The sequence below is a fragment of the Amblyraja radiata genome, chromosome 2 (assembly GCF_010909765.2).
Source record: "Amblyraja radiata isolate CabotCenter1 chromosome 2, sAmbRad1.1.pri, whole genome shotgun sequence".
NCBI classification, from domain to species: Eukaryota; Metazoa; Chordata; class Chondrichthyes; order Rajiformes; family Rajidae; genus Amblyraja; species Amblyraja radiata.
The window spans coordinates 65,512,888-65,536,337 of NC_045957.1; the positions used below are offsets into that span (position 1 = coordinate 65,512,888).

General features: G+C 43.3%; 1 protein-coding gene across 1 annotated transcript in view; it reads right to left on the bottom strand.

The window, feature by feature from the left end:
• The window catches only part of ube2ql1 (ubiquitin conjugating enzyme E2 Q family like 1), a 37,537-nt gene extending 15,062 nt beyond the window's left edge, over positions 1-22,475 (bottom strand). The window contains exon 1 of the mRNA XM_033048130.1: positions 21,017-22,475. Within this exon, the coding sequence (XP_032904021.1) occupies positions 21,017-21,745 (729 nt within the window). The 5' untranslated portion in view covers positions 21,746-22,475. The remainder of the gene's footprint in view (positions 1-21,016) is intronic.
• Between the last annotated feature and the right edge of the window lie 975 nt (positions 22,476-23,450).

A 23,450-nucleotide genomic window follows, 5' to 3' on the forward strand; every position in this document is an offset into this window, starting at 1 on the left:
GTTGGTTAACTGCTATGTTACTCCTGCTGTAGGTAGATGTCCAGAGAATTGCTGGGCCGGGATGGAGTTGACGGGCATATGTGAAAGAATATGTGAAAGAGGCCCGGGGAGCCGTTGGAGCGAGAGGAGGAGTTACCTGGGCGGTGAGTTAAAATCGGACGCGGGGCTTGCCTTCACAGAGGCCCGGGGAGCCGTTGGAGCGAGAGGAGGAGTTACCAAAATCTGCAGCGTTCCATCACACTTCCAGAGAAGGGGTCTGGTGGAAACCTCTGATTGGTGGAAGAGGACCAGAGGAAGCAGCTGATTGGGCGCAACCCCAGGTTTGCATTTTTGCTTTCAGGTTAAGGGTCCAGTGTTTATTAATAAAGGTACAGTTTAAAGGATAAAGATTTTTATAGTGCGAGGGAGTTGATTTAATTTGTGAGTAAGCTATGTCAGTGGAGATTGGCCCCGTGGTTTGCTCAGCCTGCAACATGTGGGAGATCAGGGATATGGTCGGTGTTCCTGGTGACTATGTTTGCAGGAAGTGTGTCCAGCTGCAGCTCCTGGCAGACCGCATTGAACGATTGGAGCTGCGGTTGGATTCATACTGGAGCATCCACGATGCTGAGAAAGTCGTGAATAGCACGTACAGCGAGTTGGTCACACCGCAGGTAAAAGGTAAGAGGACAGAAAGGGAACGGGTGGCCACTAGCCAGCATAGCGGTAGGCAGATAGTGCAGGAGTCCCCTGCGGTCATCTCCCTCCTAAACAGGTATACCATTTTGGGGGAGATGGCTCATCAGGGGAATGCAGCAGCAGCCAAGTTCATGGTCAAGATGAAGCGTACAAATTAGCCAGAAAAAGCAGCCTACCAGAGGACTGGGAGAAATTCAGACTCCAGCAGAGGAGGACAAAAGGCTTAATTAGGAAAGATTATGAAAGAAAACTGGCAGGGAACATAAAAACTGACTGCAAAAGTTTTTATAGATATGTGAAGAGGAAAAGATTAGTTAAAACAAATGTAGGTCCCTTGCAGTCAGAAACAGGTGAATTGATCATGAGGAACAAGGACATGGCAGACCAATTGAATAACTACTTTGGTTCTCTCTTCACTAAGGAAGACATAAATAATCTGCCGGAAATAGCAAGGGACCGGGGGTTAAATGGGATGGAGGAACCGAGTGAAATCCAGGTTAGCCGGGAAGTGGTGTTAGGTAAATTGAATGGATTAAAGGCCGATAAATCCCCAGGGCCAGATAAGTTGCATCCCAGAGTACTTAAGGAAGTAGCCGCAGAAATAGTGGATGCATTAGTGATAAAATTTTCAAGACCCTTTAGATTCTGGAGTAGTTCCTGAGGACTGGAGGGTAGCTAATGTAACCCCACTTTTTAAAAAGGGAGGGAGAGAAAACGGGGAATTACAGACCAGTTAGTCTAACATCGGTGGTGGGGAAAATTCTGGAGTCAGTTATTAAAGATGGGATAGCAGCACATTTAGAAAGTGGTGAATTCATTGGACAAAGTCAGCATGGATTTATGAAAGGTAAATCATGTCTGACAAACCTTATAGAATTTTTCGAGGATGTAACTAGTAGAGTGGATAACGGAGAACCAGTGGATGTGTTATATCTGGAGTTTCAGAAGGCTTTCGACAAGGTCCCTCATAAGAGATTAGTATGCAAACTTAAAGCACACGGTATTGGGGGTTCAGTATTGATGTGGATAGAGAACTGGCTGGCAGACAGGAAGCAAAGAGTAGGAATAAACGGGTCCTTTTCAGAATGGCAGGCAGTGACTAGTGGGGTACCGCAAGGCTCAGTGTTGGGGCCCCAGCTATTTACAATATATATTAATGATCTGGATGAGGGAATTGAATGCAACATCTCCAAGTTTGCGGATGACACGATGCTGGGGGGCAGTGTTAGCTGTGAGGAGGATGCTAGGAGGCTGCAAGGTGACTTGGATTGGGTGAGTGGGCAAATGCATGGCAGATGCAGTATAATGTGGATAAATGTGAGGTTATCCACTTTGGTGGCAAAAACAGGAAAGTAGACTATTATCTGAATGGTGGCCGATTAGGAAAAAGGGAGATGCAACGAGACCTGGGTGTCATGGTACACCAGTCATTGAAAGTAGGAATGCAGTTGCAGCAGGCAGTGAAGAAAGCAAATGGTATGTTAGCATTCATAGCAAAAGGATTTGAGTATAAGAGCAGGGAGGTTCTACTGCAGTTGTACAGGGTCTTGGTGAGACCACACCTGGAGTATTGCATACAGTTTTGGTCTCCTAATCTGAGGAAAGACATTCTTGCCATAGAGGGAGTACAGGGAAGGTTCACCAGACTGATTCCTGGGATGGCAGGACTTTCATATGAAGAAAGACTGGATAGACTCGGCTTGTATACGCTAGAATTTAGAAGATTGAGGGGGGATCTTATAGAAACTTTCAAAATTCTTAAGGGGTTGGACAGGCTAGATGCAGGAAGATTATTCCCGATGTTGGGGAAGTCCAGAATTAGGGGTCACAGTTTAAGGATAAGAGGGAAATTCTTTAGAACCGAGATGAGAAAATCATTTTTAACACAGAGAGTGGTGAATCTGTGGAATTCTCTGCCATGGAAGGTAGTTGAGGCCATTTCATTGGCTATATTTAAGAGGGAGTTAGATGTGGCCCTTGTGGCTAAAGGGATCAGGGGGTATGGAGAGAAGGCAGGGATGGGATACAGAGTTGGATGATCAGCCAGTGCAGGCTCGAAGGGCCGAATAGCCTACTCCTGCACCTATTTTCTATGTCTATGTTTCTATGAGTCTGTGGAATTCTCTGCCTCAGATGGTGGTGGAGGCAGGTTCTCTGGATGCTTTCAAGAGAGAGCTAGAAAGGGCTCTTAAAAATAGGAGAGTCAGGGGATATGGGGAGAAGGCAGGAATGGGGTATTGATTGGGGATGATCAGCCATGATCACATTGAATGGTGGTGCTGGCTCGAAGGGCCGAATGGCCTACTCCTGCACCTATTGTCTATTGTCTAATAGGAAAAGTCAAGTTTGTTATATGCAGTGGTACAGTGACAATGAAAAACTTCTTTGCAGAAGCATTACAGGCACATACACTTAAACAACGCACAAAAACACAAATATTACATAGATTACATACATTCTGCAAGACAGCAAAAAAAAACGATACCTAGAAAATGACATTGCAAAAATACACAATTGGAAAACAAGTTCATGATAGTACAACATGTGATCTATCATGTTCCATTGCCAAGGTAGGATTAGGGTTGTGCAGGCTGGTTCAAGTGCTCGACAGTTGAAGGAAAGTAGCTGTTCCAGTTTGCATGGAGTGGGGCTGACAGGAATGCTCTGAAACCTGGCATAGATGTGATGAGCCAAATGGCATATTTTATGTGCTACAAAAAAATATGCAGATGAATAAGTGATCTAAAGCTCAACACAGTGGCGAGATCTCTGCACGGTGAAACACCAGGAAAGGTCTGCAATTTCATCAAGGCTCCCCAACAAGGAATCCACAGCTGCTAAATCACTGCAGAGCAAGTTTATATACTGGCTCTGCAGCAAATGACTTCAAGGATTTTAATAAAGCAGCTGGAGAAGAAGCGGACTGTCATTTACACTGAAATATTTAGTCCACAACTGGCAGAAAGGCTGGGTTCAATTACAAGAAACATGGAGGGAGGGATCTGGCACCAACCCAACACTGGGTTTAGGATCGTAATGGTACTCATATTTTCTGGTATCTAATACTTGTCAGCTCACACTTCTGACAGAATGCCACCATTATGGATCGGGATTAGAGCGACGCTTGGAAGGGCAGGGTGCAGGTCAGACAGGGTTTGTTGGGGTCGAGGTAGGGTTCCGTTTTTAACTGATTTTAGCAATAAAATAAGATACAATAGAATGGCCTGCAATTTCCTTTTCTAAATACTGAACAAAATGGTGCTGTGCAGTTGAACGTTGGTTTAACCTCGAGTAACCTCAATAAATGGCAGAAAATTAGTCCCGCCTCTCTGGTAGGGTTTTGTTATTGCTCGGCAATGTGATTCTGGGTTGAGGTTTCTTCAAGTAGCACCATTAAAAGAGCAACAACTTAATTTTCATCTCCAGAGAAATTTTCCACCTCACTGGTCTGAAAATTGACAGTTCTTGTTTACTCCCAGAACAACCAGCTTTTACTAACCAGTTTCCATGAAGGTGCCATTTAAAGAGCCACCAACAAAACTGCATCCTTTGCTAGGGCTGCTCCACAGCACTCTTTAATCCCACCGCTCACTCTAAAAACAGCTCAGGCTAAGGACTAACAGCATGCCTTACACCTTCAATGATTTTTCTGCACACTAATCTACCCTTCCCCTTGTTGACAGGGATATAGATTAATTATACGTCCCAGGGACATCACAGGCGACCACAAGCAGATTATGTAGGAAAGACATTGAGGGTTCATTACTCAAGAACCTATAATTTTAGCATTACATAAAATACCATTTAACTGCCATCAGAAAGCAGAAAAAGAATTTCAAAGCTAATTAAATGTTGCATTTGACAATCAAATTTATCGCAGTATATTTCTCCTTTAAATATAATGCAATTGTATTTCCCGGCGTCCAAGACACTATTTTTTACTCTAAAATAAGACCCGAAAATTTACCTGCCTCTTGGAGGCCGAAGGTTAGGCTGAGCAATGGCACTCTCGTAGCGACTATTCCGCGGAACCTGCCACGCCTTCGACCCTGGAACTGTGTGGTGGGAAGCGGCTGTAAAAGGACAGCGCCGATGGGGGGGGGGGGGGGCAAAGAGTTCCTTTCCATAGCGTGTAGGGAGTCTGGCTCGGTTCAGCACGGCTTGGGCTGCACAAAGTAGTAAACTTGGCTGGGCTGTCAGGGGTAAAGTTGCGGGGAGGGCAGGAGCGTTGAGGAGGGGGTCGGATCTCATGCCAGCAACTCACTCACGCTGCCGCAGCGCTCCGGGCGTGGAGCCACCGCATTGTGGCCAGGGAGGGAAGTAGCTTGGGTGGCTCCGAGCGGCCACCGTGACCAGACAACGGAACCGGCCAACATCTCAGAGCCTCCTGCTGGCCCGGCCGCCAGCCAGCCATGGTATCCTTCGGGACAGGCGCACCGATGGAGGTTGGCGGGTAGCTACTGGGTGGAAGGCTGGCTGCTCCGTCCCGGGCTCTCTCTGAGCCAGGAAGTCACCGTCCCTCAGACCTGAAACACACAGCGCATTGTGGGACAGGCCAAGATGGAGGCTCATTGCCTCCTTGAAGGAGTTTCACATCTTCCTTTCTACTGACTAAACCAAACCCTTGATCCCGTCCCGCCAGTCTTTTTTCAAAATTTAGCAAATAAAAAGGGGGGGGGGGGGGGGGGGGGGGGGGTCTTCGACACAGGTGCGTCTTCATTGCCGGGAAATACGTTAAGTAATATTGACAATTTTAAACAGAACCATAGATTGCAAAGAAATGAAGGTGTTAAGGCAAGGCAAGGCAACTTTATTTATATAGCACATTTCATACACGAGGCAGACTCAAAGTGCTTCACATAAAAACATGTCATACAATAAAATGAAATAATAAAATGAAATAAAATAGAAGAATTAAAATTTTAAAAAAGCAAAATTAAAAATGCATTGTAAAAAGTGCAAAAGTTAAAAGCGCAATGTAGTTAAGATTTAGCTGAAAGCTAAAGTAAACATAAAAGTTTTCAGTCTTGTTTTAAAAGTGGTCAAAGTTGAGGCAAGTCTTAAATCTTCAGGAAGTTTGTTGCATAGTAACTAAATCCTGCTTTCCCATGTTTTGTATTTACTCTGGGAATCACTAACAGATTGGTTTCAGAAGATCTTAGCGGTCTAGAAGGCTTATATAGTGAAAGCATGTCAGTGATATACTTTGGTCCTAAACCATGTAGTGATTTATAGGTGAGCAGCAGGATTTTGAAATCAATTCTCTGACATACAGGGAGCCAATTTAAGGATTTAAGAATTGGTGTAATGTGTTCAAATTTTTTGGTTAAATAAACTACAACCTTGTTTGACGACCTAATATTTTAGTGAGCTGCTAATTTTCTATTGGTAGGAAGTCTACTGGCCACTAATTATGTCTCCATTATTTAAAATAAGTGCTGTCGTCATTCCTTTCCTTTCTGGGTATCGACAGAGAAAATGTCGATACACAATGTTCTTGCTGCGTGACCCTGAAGAAATCATTGCAAACACAGTAGTCATGAATTGACAATGGTGATTCTAAATGGTCAAACAAGACTTTAGTTCAGAGATAGAAATGTGAATCTGTGCATTCATTTATTTTGCTGCATGAATGCTCCACCGGGACATGGCACTATATGTAGAGACTTGGTAATCAGGCCTTATTCCTGTTATTTTTTTTTGTTAAGAAAATCAATGAAGCAGCGAGTGGAGAGATTTAAGTCATTTCGTCAGTCGTGAGATAAGTCTTGGGATAAGATTCAAATTTTCAACCACCATTGCTACCATTTACTTTCCTGGAATTGATAATGTAGACTTATAGTGCCATAGCCATACAATTCAAAATGACAATAATCAGTCTAAACTTTATCATGCAGGTAATATTTCCATTATCCCCCTTCCTCCTCCTCTCCCCCCCCCCCCCCCTCCCCCTCTCTCTCTCTCTCTCCTCTTCTCTGCCCCCTCCCGCGCCTGTAAGTTGGGGGCTATGCGTGAGTGGATAGGGTGGAGATGGGGTAAAAGGAATGAATAATACTAATATAATATCAAGGGGGGTGGTTCATGTGTGTGTGGGGGTGGTTAGTGTGTGTGTGACGCCGCAGGCCACCCCCCCCCCTCCCTCCCCTTGCAACGGGTCCCACTTGGTCTAGTAACTATCAATAGTGTGATCTTGCGTGTGTGTGTGTGTTCGTGTGTGTGTGTGTGTGTGTTCGGTGTGTGTGTGTGTGTATAATTACATATTCTCGAAAAAACGATGTGCTAACGGTAACATTTTTACATATTCCGGTAGGGATTTTCCCCCTGGAGTCCAAAATCACCTTATCTTGAAATTTCATGCTTTATTTCTCGAATTATTAATGAAAATCTTCAAAAATCTGACACATTATGAAGTCTGCACCGTCTTGCTCGTGCTGCGAGTGTCGTCACCCCCCACTCCTCCTTTGGTGGACGCCCGCTCCCCATTTCCCGCTGCTCCCCTCTCTCCACTCCCCCTTCCTCTCCCCCTCCCTTCCTCTCCCCCTCCCTCCTCTCTCCCCCTCCTCCTCTCTCCCCCTCCTCCTCTCTCTCCCCCAGTCGCCACACCAGCAGTATCCCAGGGTGCACAAGTAACAACGCCAGCAGCGCCCTGGTGACGACAGATTGCGGCGCTCACACTCCGACCTCAGCTGCTGCTTCTTCCGAGCCTGCTCGGGCTTGGACAGTTTCTTCGAACACTGCGGACTCAAGCCCGAGGTGATCGAGAACCTGGCCAGGTTTCTGCCGCCGCCGCCTTCGAAAGCCTTGCCCTCAAGTTTTTCAGCTGCCCAAACTCGGAGAGCGAGCCGTCCCGGCATAGCAGCAGCGATAGCGGCAACGAGCCATTCCGGGGGAGGAACAAGCCCCCGCCCTCTCGGTCATTGAGTGCAACGCCAGGGTCATCCAGTAGTTGTATGGTTGCAAGAAGGCCAAGGCTCCCTCTATTCCTGGTGTAGAATAAAAAAAATTGTCCAATTTTTTTTTATTCGGGGAAAAAAAGTGGGGTGCAACCGCTCCCATCGCACCCTCCCTTCGGACGGCCATGCAAATCATAAACATTGATGGGCAGTCTGGAAAACAAACTCAAACCCAACAGAATAACAAGAAAGCTAGCTATTTCTGCAACTTTGATTTAGTGCTCTCCAGATGCAATGTTAGTACTTTACTGCCTGAGCTACAGGATGCAAGGAAACACCAACGAAAACAAAATTGATGGACGTAATTCCGGGTCAGGACCCTTCCTCCCACTCAGAAGAGCTTCTCCAAAATGGGCATACTTTCAGGAGATTTTGCACTGGAGCAGAAAATGCAGACAAGAGATTGTAGATGCTGAAATCATGAGCAATGGGGGGAAAACCCCCCCCCCCCAAAAAAAAACTGCTTGAGGAATTCAGTGGGTCACGTAGCATCGGTTGAGGGAAATGGACAGCAGACATCTCAGGTCATCCGAGTTCATCAGATGCTGTCTGCCCCACTGGGTTCCTTCAGAGGTTTATCTTGTTTTCTCAAGGTTCCCATATCTACAGTCTCCTGTGTGTCTGCAATACGATATGAAACAGAGCTATTTGACCAACTATGCTGGCGTTTAATCTTCCATTTTTCCTCATTTAAGTCCATCAACATCAACCTCTATTTCTTTCTTTCTCTCACCTGAGCCTGCCCAGTCTCTTATATGTTTGTACATCTTGTTTCACACACTCCCTTCCACCCCTGAAAACTTTATTTAATTAAATTCTTACAATTACTTTTCCCCACATTTAATCAATTCTAAATATTCTACTCAATGTGTGTCTGTTAAAATCATGGTCTACTTTTAATATTGTAAATTCAAGTTATTCTCATCTTTCTACCTCGGAAAACAGAAAAAGTCTACATTTCATAATTCAGATCCCTTTTACAAAGCTATTCCAAAGATTTATTAATTTAACATTTTTCTAATTGCAATATTTCATCATTTTCTATGCAAGCAAGGGATGGATGTTGCCCGCTTCTGATTCTAACATTGGCATTAACATTATTCAGTCATGTTTACATGGAATTTCGTGATTCAGGTCTACATATCTTAACACGGCTCCTTGCAATTATGCCAAAGGAAATTCCATGAATATATCAATACCTTCTTTGTAAAAACAAAATCCAAAAATAATTCTTATTCACATAAAAATGTTAAATTTTGTGAACTTTAAAAGATGTTGATTGCAACACTGCCAGGTAGTACCAAAAATAAATCAGTCATAGAGTCAAAGTGTGGAAACAGGCACTTCGACCCAACTCGCCCACACCGGCCAACAATGTCTCATCTACCCTCGTCCCACTTACCTGCGCTTGATCCATAACCCTCCAAACCTGTCCTATCCATATACCTGTCCAACTGTTTCTGAAATGATGGGATAGTCCCAGCCTCAACTACCTCCTTTGGAAGCTTATTCCATACACCCACCACCCTCCGTGTGAAAAAGTTACCCCTCGGATTCCTATTAAATCTTTTCCCCTTCACCTTGCACCCGATCTATTCCCCTCATGATTCTGTATACCTCTATACGATCTCCCCTCATCCTCCTATGCTCCATGGAATAGAGACATAGCCTACTCAAACTCTCCCTATAGCTCACACCCTCTAGTCCTGGCAACATCCTCGTAAATCTTTCTGAACATTTTCAAGCTTGACAATATCTTTCCTATAACATAGTGCCCAGAACTGAACACAATATTCTAAATGCGGTCTCACCAACATCTTATACAACTTCACCACTAGTCACAGGCCTCCATTCTGAGAAGCAACCTTCCACCATCACCCTCTGCTTCCTTCCATGGAGCCAGTTTCAAGTTCAAGTGAGTTTATTGTCATGTGTCCCTGATAGTATAATGAAATTCTTGCTTTGCTTCAGCACAACAGAACATAGAAGGCATTGACTACAAAACAGATCAGTGTGTCCATATACCATTATATAAATATATACACACATGAATAAATAAACTGATAAAGTGCAAATAAACAGATAATGGGTTATTAATGCTCAGAGTTTTGTCCGAGCCAAGTTTAATAGCCTGATGGCTGTGGGGAAGTAGCTATTCCTGAACCTGGTTGTTGAAGTCTTCAGGCTCCTGTACCTTCCACCTGAAGGTAGCGGGGAGATGAGTGTGTGGCCAGGATGGTGTGGGTCCTTGATGATTCTGCCAGCCTTTTTGAGGCAGCGACTGCGATAGATCCCCTCGATGGAAGGGATGTCAGAGCCGATGATGGACTGGGCAGTGTTTACTACTCTTTGTAGTCTTTTCCTCTCCAGGGCGCTCGTTGCCGAACCAAGCCACGATGCAACCGGTCAGCATGCTCTCTACTGTGCACCTGTAGAAGTTAGAGAGAGTCCTCCTTGACAAACCGACTCTCCGTAATCTTCTCAGGAAGTAGAGGTACTGATGTGCTTTCTTAATAGTAGCATCAGTGTTCTCGGACCAGGAAAGATCTTCAGAGATGGGCATGCCCAGGAATTTAAAGCTCTTGACTCTTTCAACCATCGACCCATTGATATAAACGGGACTGGGTCCCCGTCCTACTGCTTCCAAAGTCCACAATCAGTTCCTTGCTTTTGCTGGTGTTGAGGGCCAGGTTATTGCGCTGGCACCATATGGACAGTTGCTTGATCTCTCTTCTGTACTCTGACTCATCCCCATCAGTGATACGTCCCACAACAGTGGTGTCGTCAGTGAACTTGATGATCTAGTTCGCACTATGACCGGCTACGCAGTCATGAGTATAGAGTGAGTACAGCAGGGGGCTGAGCACGCAGCCTTGAAGTGCTCCCGCGCTGATTGTTATCGAGTCTGACACATTTCCACCAATACGAACAGACTGTGGTCTGTGAATGTGGAAGTCGAGGATCCATATAACCATATAACAATTACAGCACGGAAACAGGCCATCTAGACCCTTCTAGTCCGTGCCGAACACGTATTCTCCCCTAGTCCCATATACCTGCGCTCAGACCATAACCCTCCATTCCTTTCCCATCCATATAACTATCCAATTTATTTTTAAATTATAAAAACGAACCTGCCTCCACCACCTTCACTGGAAGCTCATTCCACACAGCTACCACTCTCTGAGTAAAGAAGTTCCCCCTCATGTTACCCCTAAACTTCAGTCCCTTAATTCTCAAGTCATGTCCCCTTGTTTGAATCTTCCCTACTCTCAGTGGGAAAAGCTTTTCCATGTCAACTCTGTCTATCCCTCTCATCATTTTAAAAACCTCTATCAAGTCCCCCCTTAACCTTCTGCGCTCCAAAGAATAAAGCCCTAACTTGTTCAACCTTTCTCTGTAACTTAGTTGCTGAAACCCAGGCAACATTCTAGTAAATCTCCTCTGTACTCTCTCTATTTTGTTGACATCCTTCCTATAATTAGGCGACCAAAATTGTACACCATACTCCAGAATTGGCCTCACCAATGCCTTGTACAATTTTAACATTACATCCCAACTTCTATACTCAATGCTCTGATTTATAAAGGCCAGCACACCAAAAGCTTTCTTTACCACCCTATCTACATGAGATTCCACTTTCAGGGAACTGTGCACAGTTATTCCCAGATCCCTCTGTTCACCTACATTCTTCAATTCCCTACCATTTACCATGTACGTCCTATTTTGATTTGTCCTGCCAAGATGTAGCACCTCACACTTATCAGCATTAAACTCCATCTGCCATCTTTCAGCCCACTCTTCCAACTGGCATAAATCTCTCTGTAGACTTTGAAACTCTACTTCATTACCCGCAACCCACCTATCTTAGTATCATCTGCATACTTACTAATCCAATTTACCACACCATCGTCCAGATTATTGATGTACATGACAAACAACAGTGGACCCAACACAGATCCCTGTGGCACCCCACTCGTCACTGGCCTCCAACCTGACAAACAACCATCCACCATTACTCTCTGGCATCTCCCATTCAGCCACTGTTGAATCCATCTTGCTACTCCACCATTAATACCCAACCATTGAACCTTCTTAACCAACCTTCCATGAGGAACCTTGTCAAAGGCCTTACTGAAGTCCATATACACAACATCCACTGCTTTACCCTCATCAATTTCCCGAGTAACATCTTCAAAAAATTCAAGAATGATTAGTTAAACATGACCTTCCAGGCACAAATCCATGTTGACTGTTCCTAATCAGACCCTGTTTATCCAGATGCTTATATATATATTATCTCTAAGTATTCTTTCCATTAATTTGCCCACCACTGACGTCAAACTAACAGGTCTATTGCAGGTCAAATCCAATTGCAGAGGGATGCGCAGATACCCAGTTCTGCGAGTTTGGTAACCAGCTTGGAGGGGATGATTCAACTACCTCTCCTTGGATTCCGTGAGATGTAACCTTCCAGAACAGCCTACCATGCAACACCTTGTAGAACGCCTAACTCATGAATGCCAAGACCATGTACACAACATCTACAGCTCTGCCTTCATCAACCGTTTTGTTCACGTCTTCAAAAAAAAATCAATCAGATTTGTGAGACACGACCTCCCACGTACAAAACCATGCTGAATGTAGGCATGAGACAAGAAAAAACTGCAAAAAAGAGAGACGGGGGTCCAGGATTCCAAGGGGCAACATCCCTGGCAGATTTTATTTGATAATTGTACCTTGAAATTAGTTTCCTTGCCCGTTTACCCTTAATTTTTCGCAGGGTCTTCCCCACTCACAGGGAACCCCTCACTGCTCACACTCACAGGAAATCCCCACCTTCGATCACACTCACAGCGACCCCCTCACTGCTCACACTCACAGGAAAGCCCTCACCTTTGCTCACTCACAGGGAACCCCTCACTGCTCACACTCACAGGGACGTCCCCTCACATCTAGTCACACTCACAGATTCCCCCTCTGCTCACCAGGGCTCTCACACACTCCCTCCACTTGCTTTAAAACACTTATTGACACCGACAAGGCCCCGGCCCTACAGCCGTGCCCCGGCCTATCCCAGCCCAGTGCCCACTCTCCCGCTGCCCTCCCCCGGGGCCGCCGCTACCTGCGCTTCGCTCCACCAGGCCTCGCCTTGTCCCGTCCCGAATCAAAAAATAATTGAACTCATAATTCCACAACGCACTAAAACATGATTTTAATACATAAAATTTCAAAAAGTCCCTACCGTGCGAGGGGGGTTCCCCCCATCCCACACCCAAGGCCTGTGATCAGCGATTTCTCAGCCCCCTCACTTTCAAAAACATTCCGCACACTCCTGCAAAAGGGTATACCGGTTTTCAGTAGGTACAGCCACCAGAGTCTCCTGCACTCCATGTTTACTCCTTTTTCTCTCCGTCACCAACCTTCACTCTTCCAGTATCGTTAGTGTGACAACCTCACGGTAGGTCCTGTCCAGGAAACTCTTGTTTTCCCAGTTGGCCCCCCGTGGTCATCCAGCTGCTTCTCCAGTTCCCCAACACGTTCGTTGAGGAGCTGCACCTGGACACAATTTCTGCAGGTGTGGTTTCCAGAAGCGCCAGCAGTGTCCCTGACTTCCCACATCCTGCAGGAAACACTACACCAACTTACCTGCCATTTCCTCAACAGACAACAAAAAATCACAGCTTTTGAATCAAAAAAAGTCACAGCTTTCGAATCAAATGAATTAAATGAATATATCTGCATCTACCATTTTTGTTGAGGGCAAATTTGGCATCTCGATTTAGGTTTGTGTTTATTACTGTCTTGTGTTAAAAGGTACAATGAAAAGCTTTGTTTTGCATGCTATCCAATAACAGATCAGATATACCACACATAAATACTATATGTGTCCTACACAGTAAAATTATAATTAGCTAGTCAAACTACAACTGATAAAAATCCCAAAAGAATTATGGGAAAAACACTTGATATACAGTGGCTTGCACAAGTATTCATACCCATTGAACTTTTCCACATTTTGTCACGTTACAACCACAAACGTAAATGTATTTTATTGGGATTGTATGTGATAGACCAACACAAAGTGGCGCATAATTGTGAAGTGGAAGGAAAATGATACATGGTGTTTAAATTTTTTTACAAATAAAAAACTGAAAAGTGCAGCGTGCAAAAGTATTCAGCCCCCCGGAGTCAATACTTTGTAGAACCACCTTTCGCTGCAATTACAGCTGTAAGTCTTTTGGGGTATGTCTCTATTTCTTTCTCTCACCTGAGCCTGCCCAGTCTCTTATATGTTTATATGTATGTCTCTACCAGCTTTGCACATCTAGAGACTGAAATTATTGCCCATTCTTCTTTGCAAAATAGCTCGAGCTCAGTCAGATTGGATGGAGAGCGTCTGTGAACAGCAATTTTCAAGTCTTGCCAGAGATTCTCAATTGGATTTAAGTCTGGACTTTGACTGGGCCATTCTAACACATGAATATGCTTTGATCTAAACCATTCCATTGTAGCTCTGGCTGTATGTTTAAGGTCGTTGTCCTGCTGGAAGGTGAACCTCCGCCCCAGTCTCAAGTCTTTTGCAGACTCTCAGGTTTTCTTCCAAGATTGCCCTGTATTTGGCTCCATCCATCTTCCCATCAACTCTGACCAGCTTCCCTGTCCCTGCTGAAGAAAAGCATCCCCACAGCATGATGCTGCCACCACCATGTTTCACAGTGGGGATGGTATGTTCAGGGTGATGTGCAGTGTTAGTTTTCCGCCACACATAGCGTTTTGCATTTAGGCCAAAAACTTCAATTTTGGTCTCATCTGACCAGAGCACCTTCCTCCACATGTTTGCTGTGTCCCCCACATGGCTTGTGGCAAACTGCAAACGGGACTTCTTATGGCTTTTTTTCAACAACGGCTTTCTTCTTGCCACTCTTCCATAAAGGCCCGATTTGTGGAGTGCACGACTAATAGTTGTCCTGTGGACAGATTCTCCCACCTGAGCTGTGGATCTCTGCAGCTCCTCCAGAGTTACCATGGGCCGCTTGTCTGCTTCTCTGATCAATGCTCTCCTTGCCCGGCCTGTCAGTTTAGGTGGACGGCCATGTCTTGGTAGGTTTGCAGTTGTGCCATACTCCCATTTTCGGATGATGGATTGAACTGTGCTCCGTGAGATGTTCAAAGCTTGGGATATTTTTTTTATAACCTAACCCTGCTTTAAACTTCTCCACAACTTTATCCCTGACCTGTCTGGTGTGTTCCTTGGGCTTCATGATGCTGTTTGTTCACTAATGTTCTCTAACAAACCTCTGAGGCCTTCACAGAACAGCTGTATTTATACTGAGATTAGATTACACACAAGTGGACTCTATTTACTAATTAGGTGACTTCTGAAGGCAATTGGTTGCACTGGATTTTATTTAGGGGTATGCAAATAAAGGGGGCTGAATACTTTTGCACGCCACACTTTTCAGTTTTTTATTTGTAAAAAAATTTGAAAACCATGTATCATTTTCCTTCCACTTCACAATTATGCGCCACTTTGTGTTGGTCTATCACATAAAATCCCAATAAAATACATTTACGTTTGTGGTTGTAACGTGACAAAATATGGAAAAGTTCAAGGGGTATGAATAATTTTGCAAGCCACTGTATATACATAAATGTTTGATTAACGCAAGACATAACTTAATTCAATTTAAAATTCTACATAGATTATATTACTCGAAAACTAGATTGAGTAAATTCTATCCAAATACTTCCCCCATTTGTAACAAATGCCTATCTCAAAACACCACTATACCACACTCTTTTGTCTCTTGCATAAAACTTCATAAATTTTGGAGCGAAATCTTTGAAATTTTTACAAAATTATTTAAGATAAAAATTGACCCCAACATTGAAATGATTATATTCGGATCAATGGAAGATGGGAATAAACTGAATACGTTTCAAAAATCTTTCCTTAATTATGGTTTAATAACAGCAAAAAAACTTAAATTTGGAAAAATACACCCATACCAACGTTGAAAATGTGGATTTCAAACATGTCGGAAACCTCACATCTTGAAAAAATGCAACTCCTCCTAACAGACAAAGCAGACCAATTCTTAATGATTTGGTCTCCATTTGTCAACTTCTTACAAGCATATGGTGCAACATAACCGTAGAAATTAACTGTTTCAGGATCGGGTGAAGGGTTGTCAAGAATAATAAATCGCTATTTCTCCTTCAGTCCTCTATCTCCTCTATTTCTCTCTCTATTTTCTCTCTTTTCTTCTTTCCTTCACCTCACTGTTCGATATCACGCACTTCTCTATTTTTCTACTATTCTCTTTCTTTTCTTCCATTTACTGCTAATAAAAAAAATAAAAATAAGAAGTAGTACATAAAATGTAACATGTCAATATATATTAGGTGTCTACAAGGTACCATATTATTGTACTTACTTCTAATAAAATACATTTTAAAAAAAAGAGAATATATAAAAAATTAAAAAAACTAAAAAACAAACAAAAAAAAAACTACATTTGGTGGTTTTGATTTAAGCCAAGATGCTGAGAAAGGTACCAAGAGAAAACTATTCTCTTTAAACATTATCAAAAAAGCAGACAGTGGCACAACAAGGCAGCCGTCAAGTGGGATAAAGTCATGATCAAGAGCTGTTGCTGCTTTATCCACTGGAAACAAAATGGCACTCAGTTAATTTAAAAAATCCAAAAAAAAAAAATCATAAAATTAAATTAAAAAATCATTTAAACTGGAAAAATAATAAATTGTTATGGTCCTGCTGGTATATTCATGACCATAACTACTCATGCAAAACAATAATCACTTGCAAATCTATTCTGGAATTAATGAGAAAATTATTTGCATGTTAGGTTAAGAAGCGCATCTCAATAGGATCAAAAACTTTGAGGGACCTTTTATTTTGTGAGAAGATTTGGGGTTGAATATTCCAATCTGATCAGTTTCTTGAAAAGATATTGGTGATGGACTTGTTGAGAACCACCAATCTCATGGAGGTCCTAATCCTAGTGGTTATTGCAGGTCAGACCACTACAAATTTGCGTTGGCCTCCCCAATGTATTTCTACTCCTATCACTTGAAATCTTGAATGATCAGAAGAGGTGGGACTGGAGGATGAGGAAACATATCCTCAATCAATCATTGATGATCACACGCATATTAGAATCTTAAGGACATAAGATATAGCAGAATTAGGCCATTCGGCCCATCAAGTCTACTCCATCATTCAATCATGGCTATTCTATCTCACCCTCCTAACCTCATTCTCCTGCCTTCTCCCCATAACCCCTGACACCTGTACTAATCAAGAATCTATCTATCTCTGCCTTAAAAATATCCATTAACGACCTCCACACCCTTCTGTGGCAAAGAATTTCACAGATTCACCACATTCTGACTAAAGAAATTCCTCCTCATCTCCTTCCTAAAGGAGCGTCCTTTAATTCTGAGGCTATGACCTCTAGTCCTTAACTCTTCCACTAGTGGAAACATCCTCTCCACATCCATTCTATCCAAGCTTTTCACTATTCGATAAGTTTCAATTAGGTCCCTTCTCATTCTTCTAAACTCCAGCGAGTACAGGCCCAGTGCCATCAAACGCTCATCATATGTTAACCCACTCATACCTGGGATCATTCTTGTAAAATTCGTCTGGATCCTCTCCAGAGCCAGCATATCCTTCCTCAGATATGGTGGCCAAAATTGCTCACAATACTCCAAATGTAGCCTGACCAGTGCCTCATAGAGCCTCAGCATTACATCCCTGTTTTTGTATTTTAGCCTCTTGAAATAAATGCTAACATTGCATTTGCTTTATTGATCATTTTTACTTTGTCTTTGGTTGTATAGTCAAAGTAATCATTCAATGATTAATTGGTAGATTATCAACTTGTGTCTAAATTCACCTCCATTGTTTTATCAATCCAAACTTGTGTGTACAATATATTCAGAATATACTATAAAATAATGTTGGGGCATCACAGAGGTTGTGACAGAATAACTCCCCTGTTTCTCTCATCCATCCGTCAAAACCTAATCCTAATAAATGCATAGCTTTGCAAGACCTGGCCAGTATTTTCCCTTGATCAACTTTATCTCAAATACAATGGCAAAGATGTTGCCAGGCAAGGCTTCTGTTTACCAAACAATATCTTCAACAATACAACATCAAAGCATTAGCACTATCATTATTTTTATCACTCCATCTTCGGTGGTCACCCTTTCCCTCTGTCTCCCCAGCTCTTTTGCCTCCTTATAATGTTCCTTAAAACTAAATTCATTAATCGAGCCTTTGGTAAGTTATTCTAATATCTCCTGGTGTAGACTCGTGTCACCTTTTGTTTGACAATCTATCTGTGAAACAGCCTGAAATTGCAATGTAATTAAATGTTGTTGATTTTGTACTCAGAACCCCTAGAAAATATCCTACCATAAATTCCTGAATCTAAAGTTACTGAGCCAAGCCAACAACAATTCTATGTAAAGGGAGGCATATGAATGCCATTAGTTTTATGCTCAGCTTTTTGTTTCAGGCTGCGAGATGGAACACACCTCAAACCCCCAAAAAGTGCTTCAAATTGCTGCAGAATGAAATATCATCAGTGATGCCCATCCCATCACATAATAGATGCCTTCTGGCACCATATCAATCAAGTGACAGTAATCATTGGCACAGCTCTGCTGAGAGAAGCGCCCTGCTGGCTAAAAGAAGCAAGAAATTCTACAATAGGGGGGGAGGGGGGGGGGGGGGGGGGGGTGGGGGTGAGGGAAGATGAATGTAAACAAGATGTTGCTCAGCAGTTTTTAAATATAATGTTCAAATTTCTAGAACATAACTACTTCCCAGTTGGGGTAATATTAGCCCAATGTTGCCTCTACCAAATTAGAATGAAACTGTGCCAAAGCACTGAAATAAATAAACCTGGCAAACAATTAGAGGGAACTATTGCCATTTCAGTTGGCATTGAATTTCATTAATGCATTTGCATATGACCACATTTAGCATGAAACGGGGTTGAGCAGGGTGAGGTGGATGCTGATTTTAATCCATGCATGATCTTGGATATTTCACTAATTGTATAGAGAACTGAAAACAAAACAGAAAATGTTGAAAGAACTCAGCAGATCAATCAGGATCTGTGGAGAGAGAAACAGAGTTAAGGATTCAGGTTGATACCTACCACTGGGAATGGAAAAAGATAAAGATATAACTGGTTATAAGTAGAGACAGAGAAAGGCAGGGAGGACTAAGGAAGAAAAGGGAAGACTCCTGATAGGATGGATAGGACAGATTAAATCACAAAAGATGAAGATGCAGGAGAAAATGTGTAGTAAACAGATAAGTAAATAAACAAAGGTTTGCCCAGAAAAGCTCTATGGCAGAATATAACCATTGTTAATAATTCAGCAAATATCTCCAGTTTTAATTAAAGATAATTTGTTGTTAAAAAAAAGCAGGAATCACAATTTTGCTTTAATATGAATAAATTAAAATCAAGTTTATGTTGTACAATCACCAAATTGAAATGCCCAACGGAACCATTTGGCACAGGAATAATTGCATCTCCAGTTGTGAGTAATTGTAAAGTAGATGCAGTAGGTTAGAATTAAACAAATCTAGTTCAACAAAATCCATTCTGTCTCTCTTAACATTGAGATTCTAGCTGAGAAAGGATTTAATTTAGAAGTAGTATTAGGAATAACTGGGCTGCAAAATGACCAGCAAGAGGGATAAAACGGATGGGAGCGCACCTGGGATGCCAGGTGTTGCTGTTCAGCCCATGGAGGTGTCATGGGCCTATCAACGAAACACCAAGGAAGAAGGGTGCCCACCTGATGACCCCAATGAAGTTTTTACCCCATCTCCCACTCAAGATAGTAAGAAGGAGCCAATTATAGTAGGGATTGTAATATCAAGTCCTATAAGCCCAACTTGTCAGTTGTTCATAGCTAACAGCACAAGCAATTGAATTGAAACAAAGTTGCTAAAAAACTGCAGCAATACAATTTGTCTTTAGAAAAAAAAAATCAAAGCCATTAATTTTCTTAAAATGGGTAAACGGTTGCAATCCTATTGCAGTAAAATATTTTCTGTCTTCATCACTAAGAAGAAATAAAAGATATGCAATAAATGAAACAGAATTGGAACATCCAACCAGTATTTTATTCTATGCTCAACCTGCAAGAAAATAATTTTACTTGCACCCAGACACATACTTAGCTGTGATCTAGATGCATCACCGTGCACTCTATAATCCATATGGTTTAAGGTAAACATAATTATGAGGCCTGGAGCTTCAAAAATCCCATTGTTGTACTGGCAAAGTAATGCTTATTTTTGTACTCAAAGTGTAGCTAATGAGTTTTCTAAAATGGTATCAAATTGTATCTCCACATCAAATTGCCTGTAATTTACTATCTCGTTAATTTGAAAAGCTAATAACTGGGGGCAGGGACCAATGTCTCAAACCACTCAAGATGATGTCTAACCAGACTACTGCTGAATTGGCAAAGTGAATGTGAACAGCTATTGTTCCTTGTATAACTTAATGAGGTGGATTATTGGCATCAATTCTTGCTAAATTTGGCAGTCTATTATATTTCATTGAAATTGGTGGATTTGTAGTGAAAAAAGTCATTTCTACTTTAACTCATCAGTTGACCCTGAATATTTGCAGTATGAAATATCCCAGAGCTACACTGCAAAAAATGTTGTTGACATCTATAGAAAAAACAAATTATCAGCTCTCACTGATTCTTTGGTAAAATTCCTAAATAGTTAATCAGGTGGATGATTTTATTTTAAATGTTTGATGTGCTTTGTAAATTAGGGAATTTGTATGAGAAAATAATGCATTTACTTTACAATTGCAGTCAAATTATAATTTTTCATTAATTTCTGCATTAGCTAAGCTGACTTCAATAGATCATTTCCATTGGGAGACAGAAAATGTTCATTATTAAAACCCATGGAACGGGAATCACATTAATAAATATTTTCAGCTTCCCAATACAACTATTATAATTTTTACATCGCCGAGGAAAGAATGTCGTGCGTATTGGCGCCTGAAATAATCATAACGGGGTATGAGGTTATCAACCTGAGACGGTACAGATGTGGACTCCATCCACCGATGCTGCCTGACTCATTATTTCCAACAAATACATGTTTAATTACAGATTTACAGCAGCAGACGATTGTTGCTTTTGAGATATTAACGGTTGACGCCTGAAAGTCTGGGGTTGTTGACAGTGTAATATATTAAAGGGAAAATGCAACTGGAGCCAACAGTCGGCATGGTTAATTCTGCTGGTGGTGGCTTGCGGCGGAGGTGGCGAGATGTTGATGTTATGTCGGACCTTACCTGCCCCTTGACCAGACTGGCCGCGAACTGCCTCATGACCGCTTCCACGGTGTAAGCGCTGGACCAGCCTCGCGGGGTCAGCAGCTCCATGCAGATGGCCCCTCCGTCCAGCACGTAGCCGTTCTCCAGCCGGGGGCTCAGCACCCGCATGAAGGGCGGCGAGAAGGGGAAGTTGTCGGGGAAGTTGAGGTTGAGCAGGATGCTCTCGGTGTTAGTCTCCTTCATGTCCTGCCACAGCGCCGAGTCCTTGTCCACCTGCAGCAGCTTGACGTTCCACTCGAAGAGGTTGTCCTCCACCAGCTCCACGCTGATGAAGTGGTCGGTTAACTTGCGGATGTCCTGCAGCTCCTTCATGAGCCTGCGGCTGCGGACCTGAGCGCAATGCTGCTTGTTGGGAGGTTGCCCGGGGACGGAGCCGCTGCTGCTGCCGCCCGGGGGCACCTTGTTGCCGGTCTGCTGCTGCGGCTGCTGCTTGTCCTTGCTGGCGTCCTTGGAGGAGGGCTGCTCGCACCTCTTGTGGCTGTGTGGGAGCTGCTGGTGGTGGCTGCTGCTGCTGCTGCTGTGGTAATGGTGGTGGTCGGATTGCAGCAGGATACCCTCGTTACTCGAGGCGTTGCATTGCTTGCCACCGTTCTTCTTGCTGGCCTTGCGAGAGCCCTGGTGCTTTGCCCCATCCGTGTCTCGGTCGTGCAGGCGGATTAGACCGATTTTCCGAAGTAGGGTGGCCATCTCTAGGCGAGCTAAGTTGCAGTAGCGGCCGGTTTATGATCTGTCTGTATCTTCCTCTGAGCCTTCCAAAGCAATCGACGCGAAGTACAATCCAATCCGATTGCTGTTTGGTGCAGCTCATCAGAACGAAGTCATTTTTAGAATCCCAGTAATAGGCGCGGAGGATTAGGAATATCAGTTTTGTGGTTTCTTTTAAAAAACTAAGACCTCCGGTGTCAATTCGCGGTCGGTAAAATGACCGCTCCTTTGGCAACTACCGGCTGCAACACAATGGCAAAAAAAATTCACAATCCTTTCTCTCTCCTCCCTCTTTTTTTTGCGGCTCTGCCAAGGTTTGCTGCGTGTTCTCTCCGGATCTTGCGAAATGCATTAAAAACTATCACAAAGATTTCGTTTTGGCCAGGAAATATATCGTATTTCTTTTTTTAAATCCGTTCAGCCTGGGCCCGGAGCTGTGCCTCCTTGGCAGGAGGTGAGAGAAGATTTGTTCAGCAGCTCAGCTCGGCTCGGCTCTGTTCAGTTCAGCTCCTGGGCGGCCTTTGCACGCTTGTCATTGCGCTAAAGCGCTTGCAACCTCCCTCCGCTGCGAAGCTGCACTCTCTCACTGGCGCTCCGGACCTGACGTCCACTCCAGAGCTTTAATAAATACACACACCGACCACACGTCAGTGTTCCTGCTGCTCACTTACGTCAACTTCACGTCGATATGGATCACCAGGACGAACACATATAAAAACGGCGCTTGTTCCAATTTACACTCAAGAGCCTCTGTCTCCTCGGCGTCAGCTCGGTCTTCAGGGCACTGGTTAAAAAGGCCTAAACCTGCCCCTTTGTGCCTTTTCTCCCAATTTGCATTATTTTAAAAATCATTCGTTTCGGATAGCATTGCGTTGGCGGGTGGGAGCAGTTCAAGTCGAAAAAAAGGGTATTTCCATCAGGATTTGACCAAAAATACTTCAAACCGGTTCAATTCTATTTTCATATTCTATTTTCTATTTCATATTCTATTTTAATTTTCAAAATAGGTGTTCGGCTGTTCTTACAACATAGATCAGTACAGCGCAGGGACAGGCACTTCGGCCCACAATGTCTCCGCTGAACATGACAAATTAAATGAATCCCTTTTGCCTGCAAATGATCCACATCCCTCAATTCCCTGCATATTTGTGTGCCTATTTAACGCCACACTTTTATCTGCACCCAATACCACCCACGGCAGTGTGTTCCAGGCACTTGCATATCTCTATCTTAAAAAACATGCCCCACACATCTCCTTTAAACGCTAGATAGACACAAAAAGCTGGAGTAACTCGGCGGGACAGGCAGCATCACTGGAGAGAAGGATTGTGGATGATCAGCCATGATCACATTGAATGGCGGTGCTGGCTTGAAGGGCCAAATGGCCTCCTCCTCCACCTATTGTCTATTGAATAGGTGATGTCGGGTCAAGACCCTTCTTTAGACCCTTCTTTAAAGCTATGTCTTCCAGTATTTGACCTTGAGGGGGAAATGATTCTGACTATCTTTGACTCTCATCATTTCATAAACTTCCCACCAGCCTCTGATGCCCCAGATAAAACAATCTAAGTTTTTTCCAACCTCTCATAGCTAGATTGTCTAATCCAGAGAGCATTCAGGTAAACATCTTGTGTACCCTCTCCAAAACCTCCACATTCCTCCTGTAACGGGGCGCCCAGAACTGCTC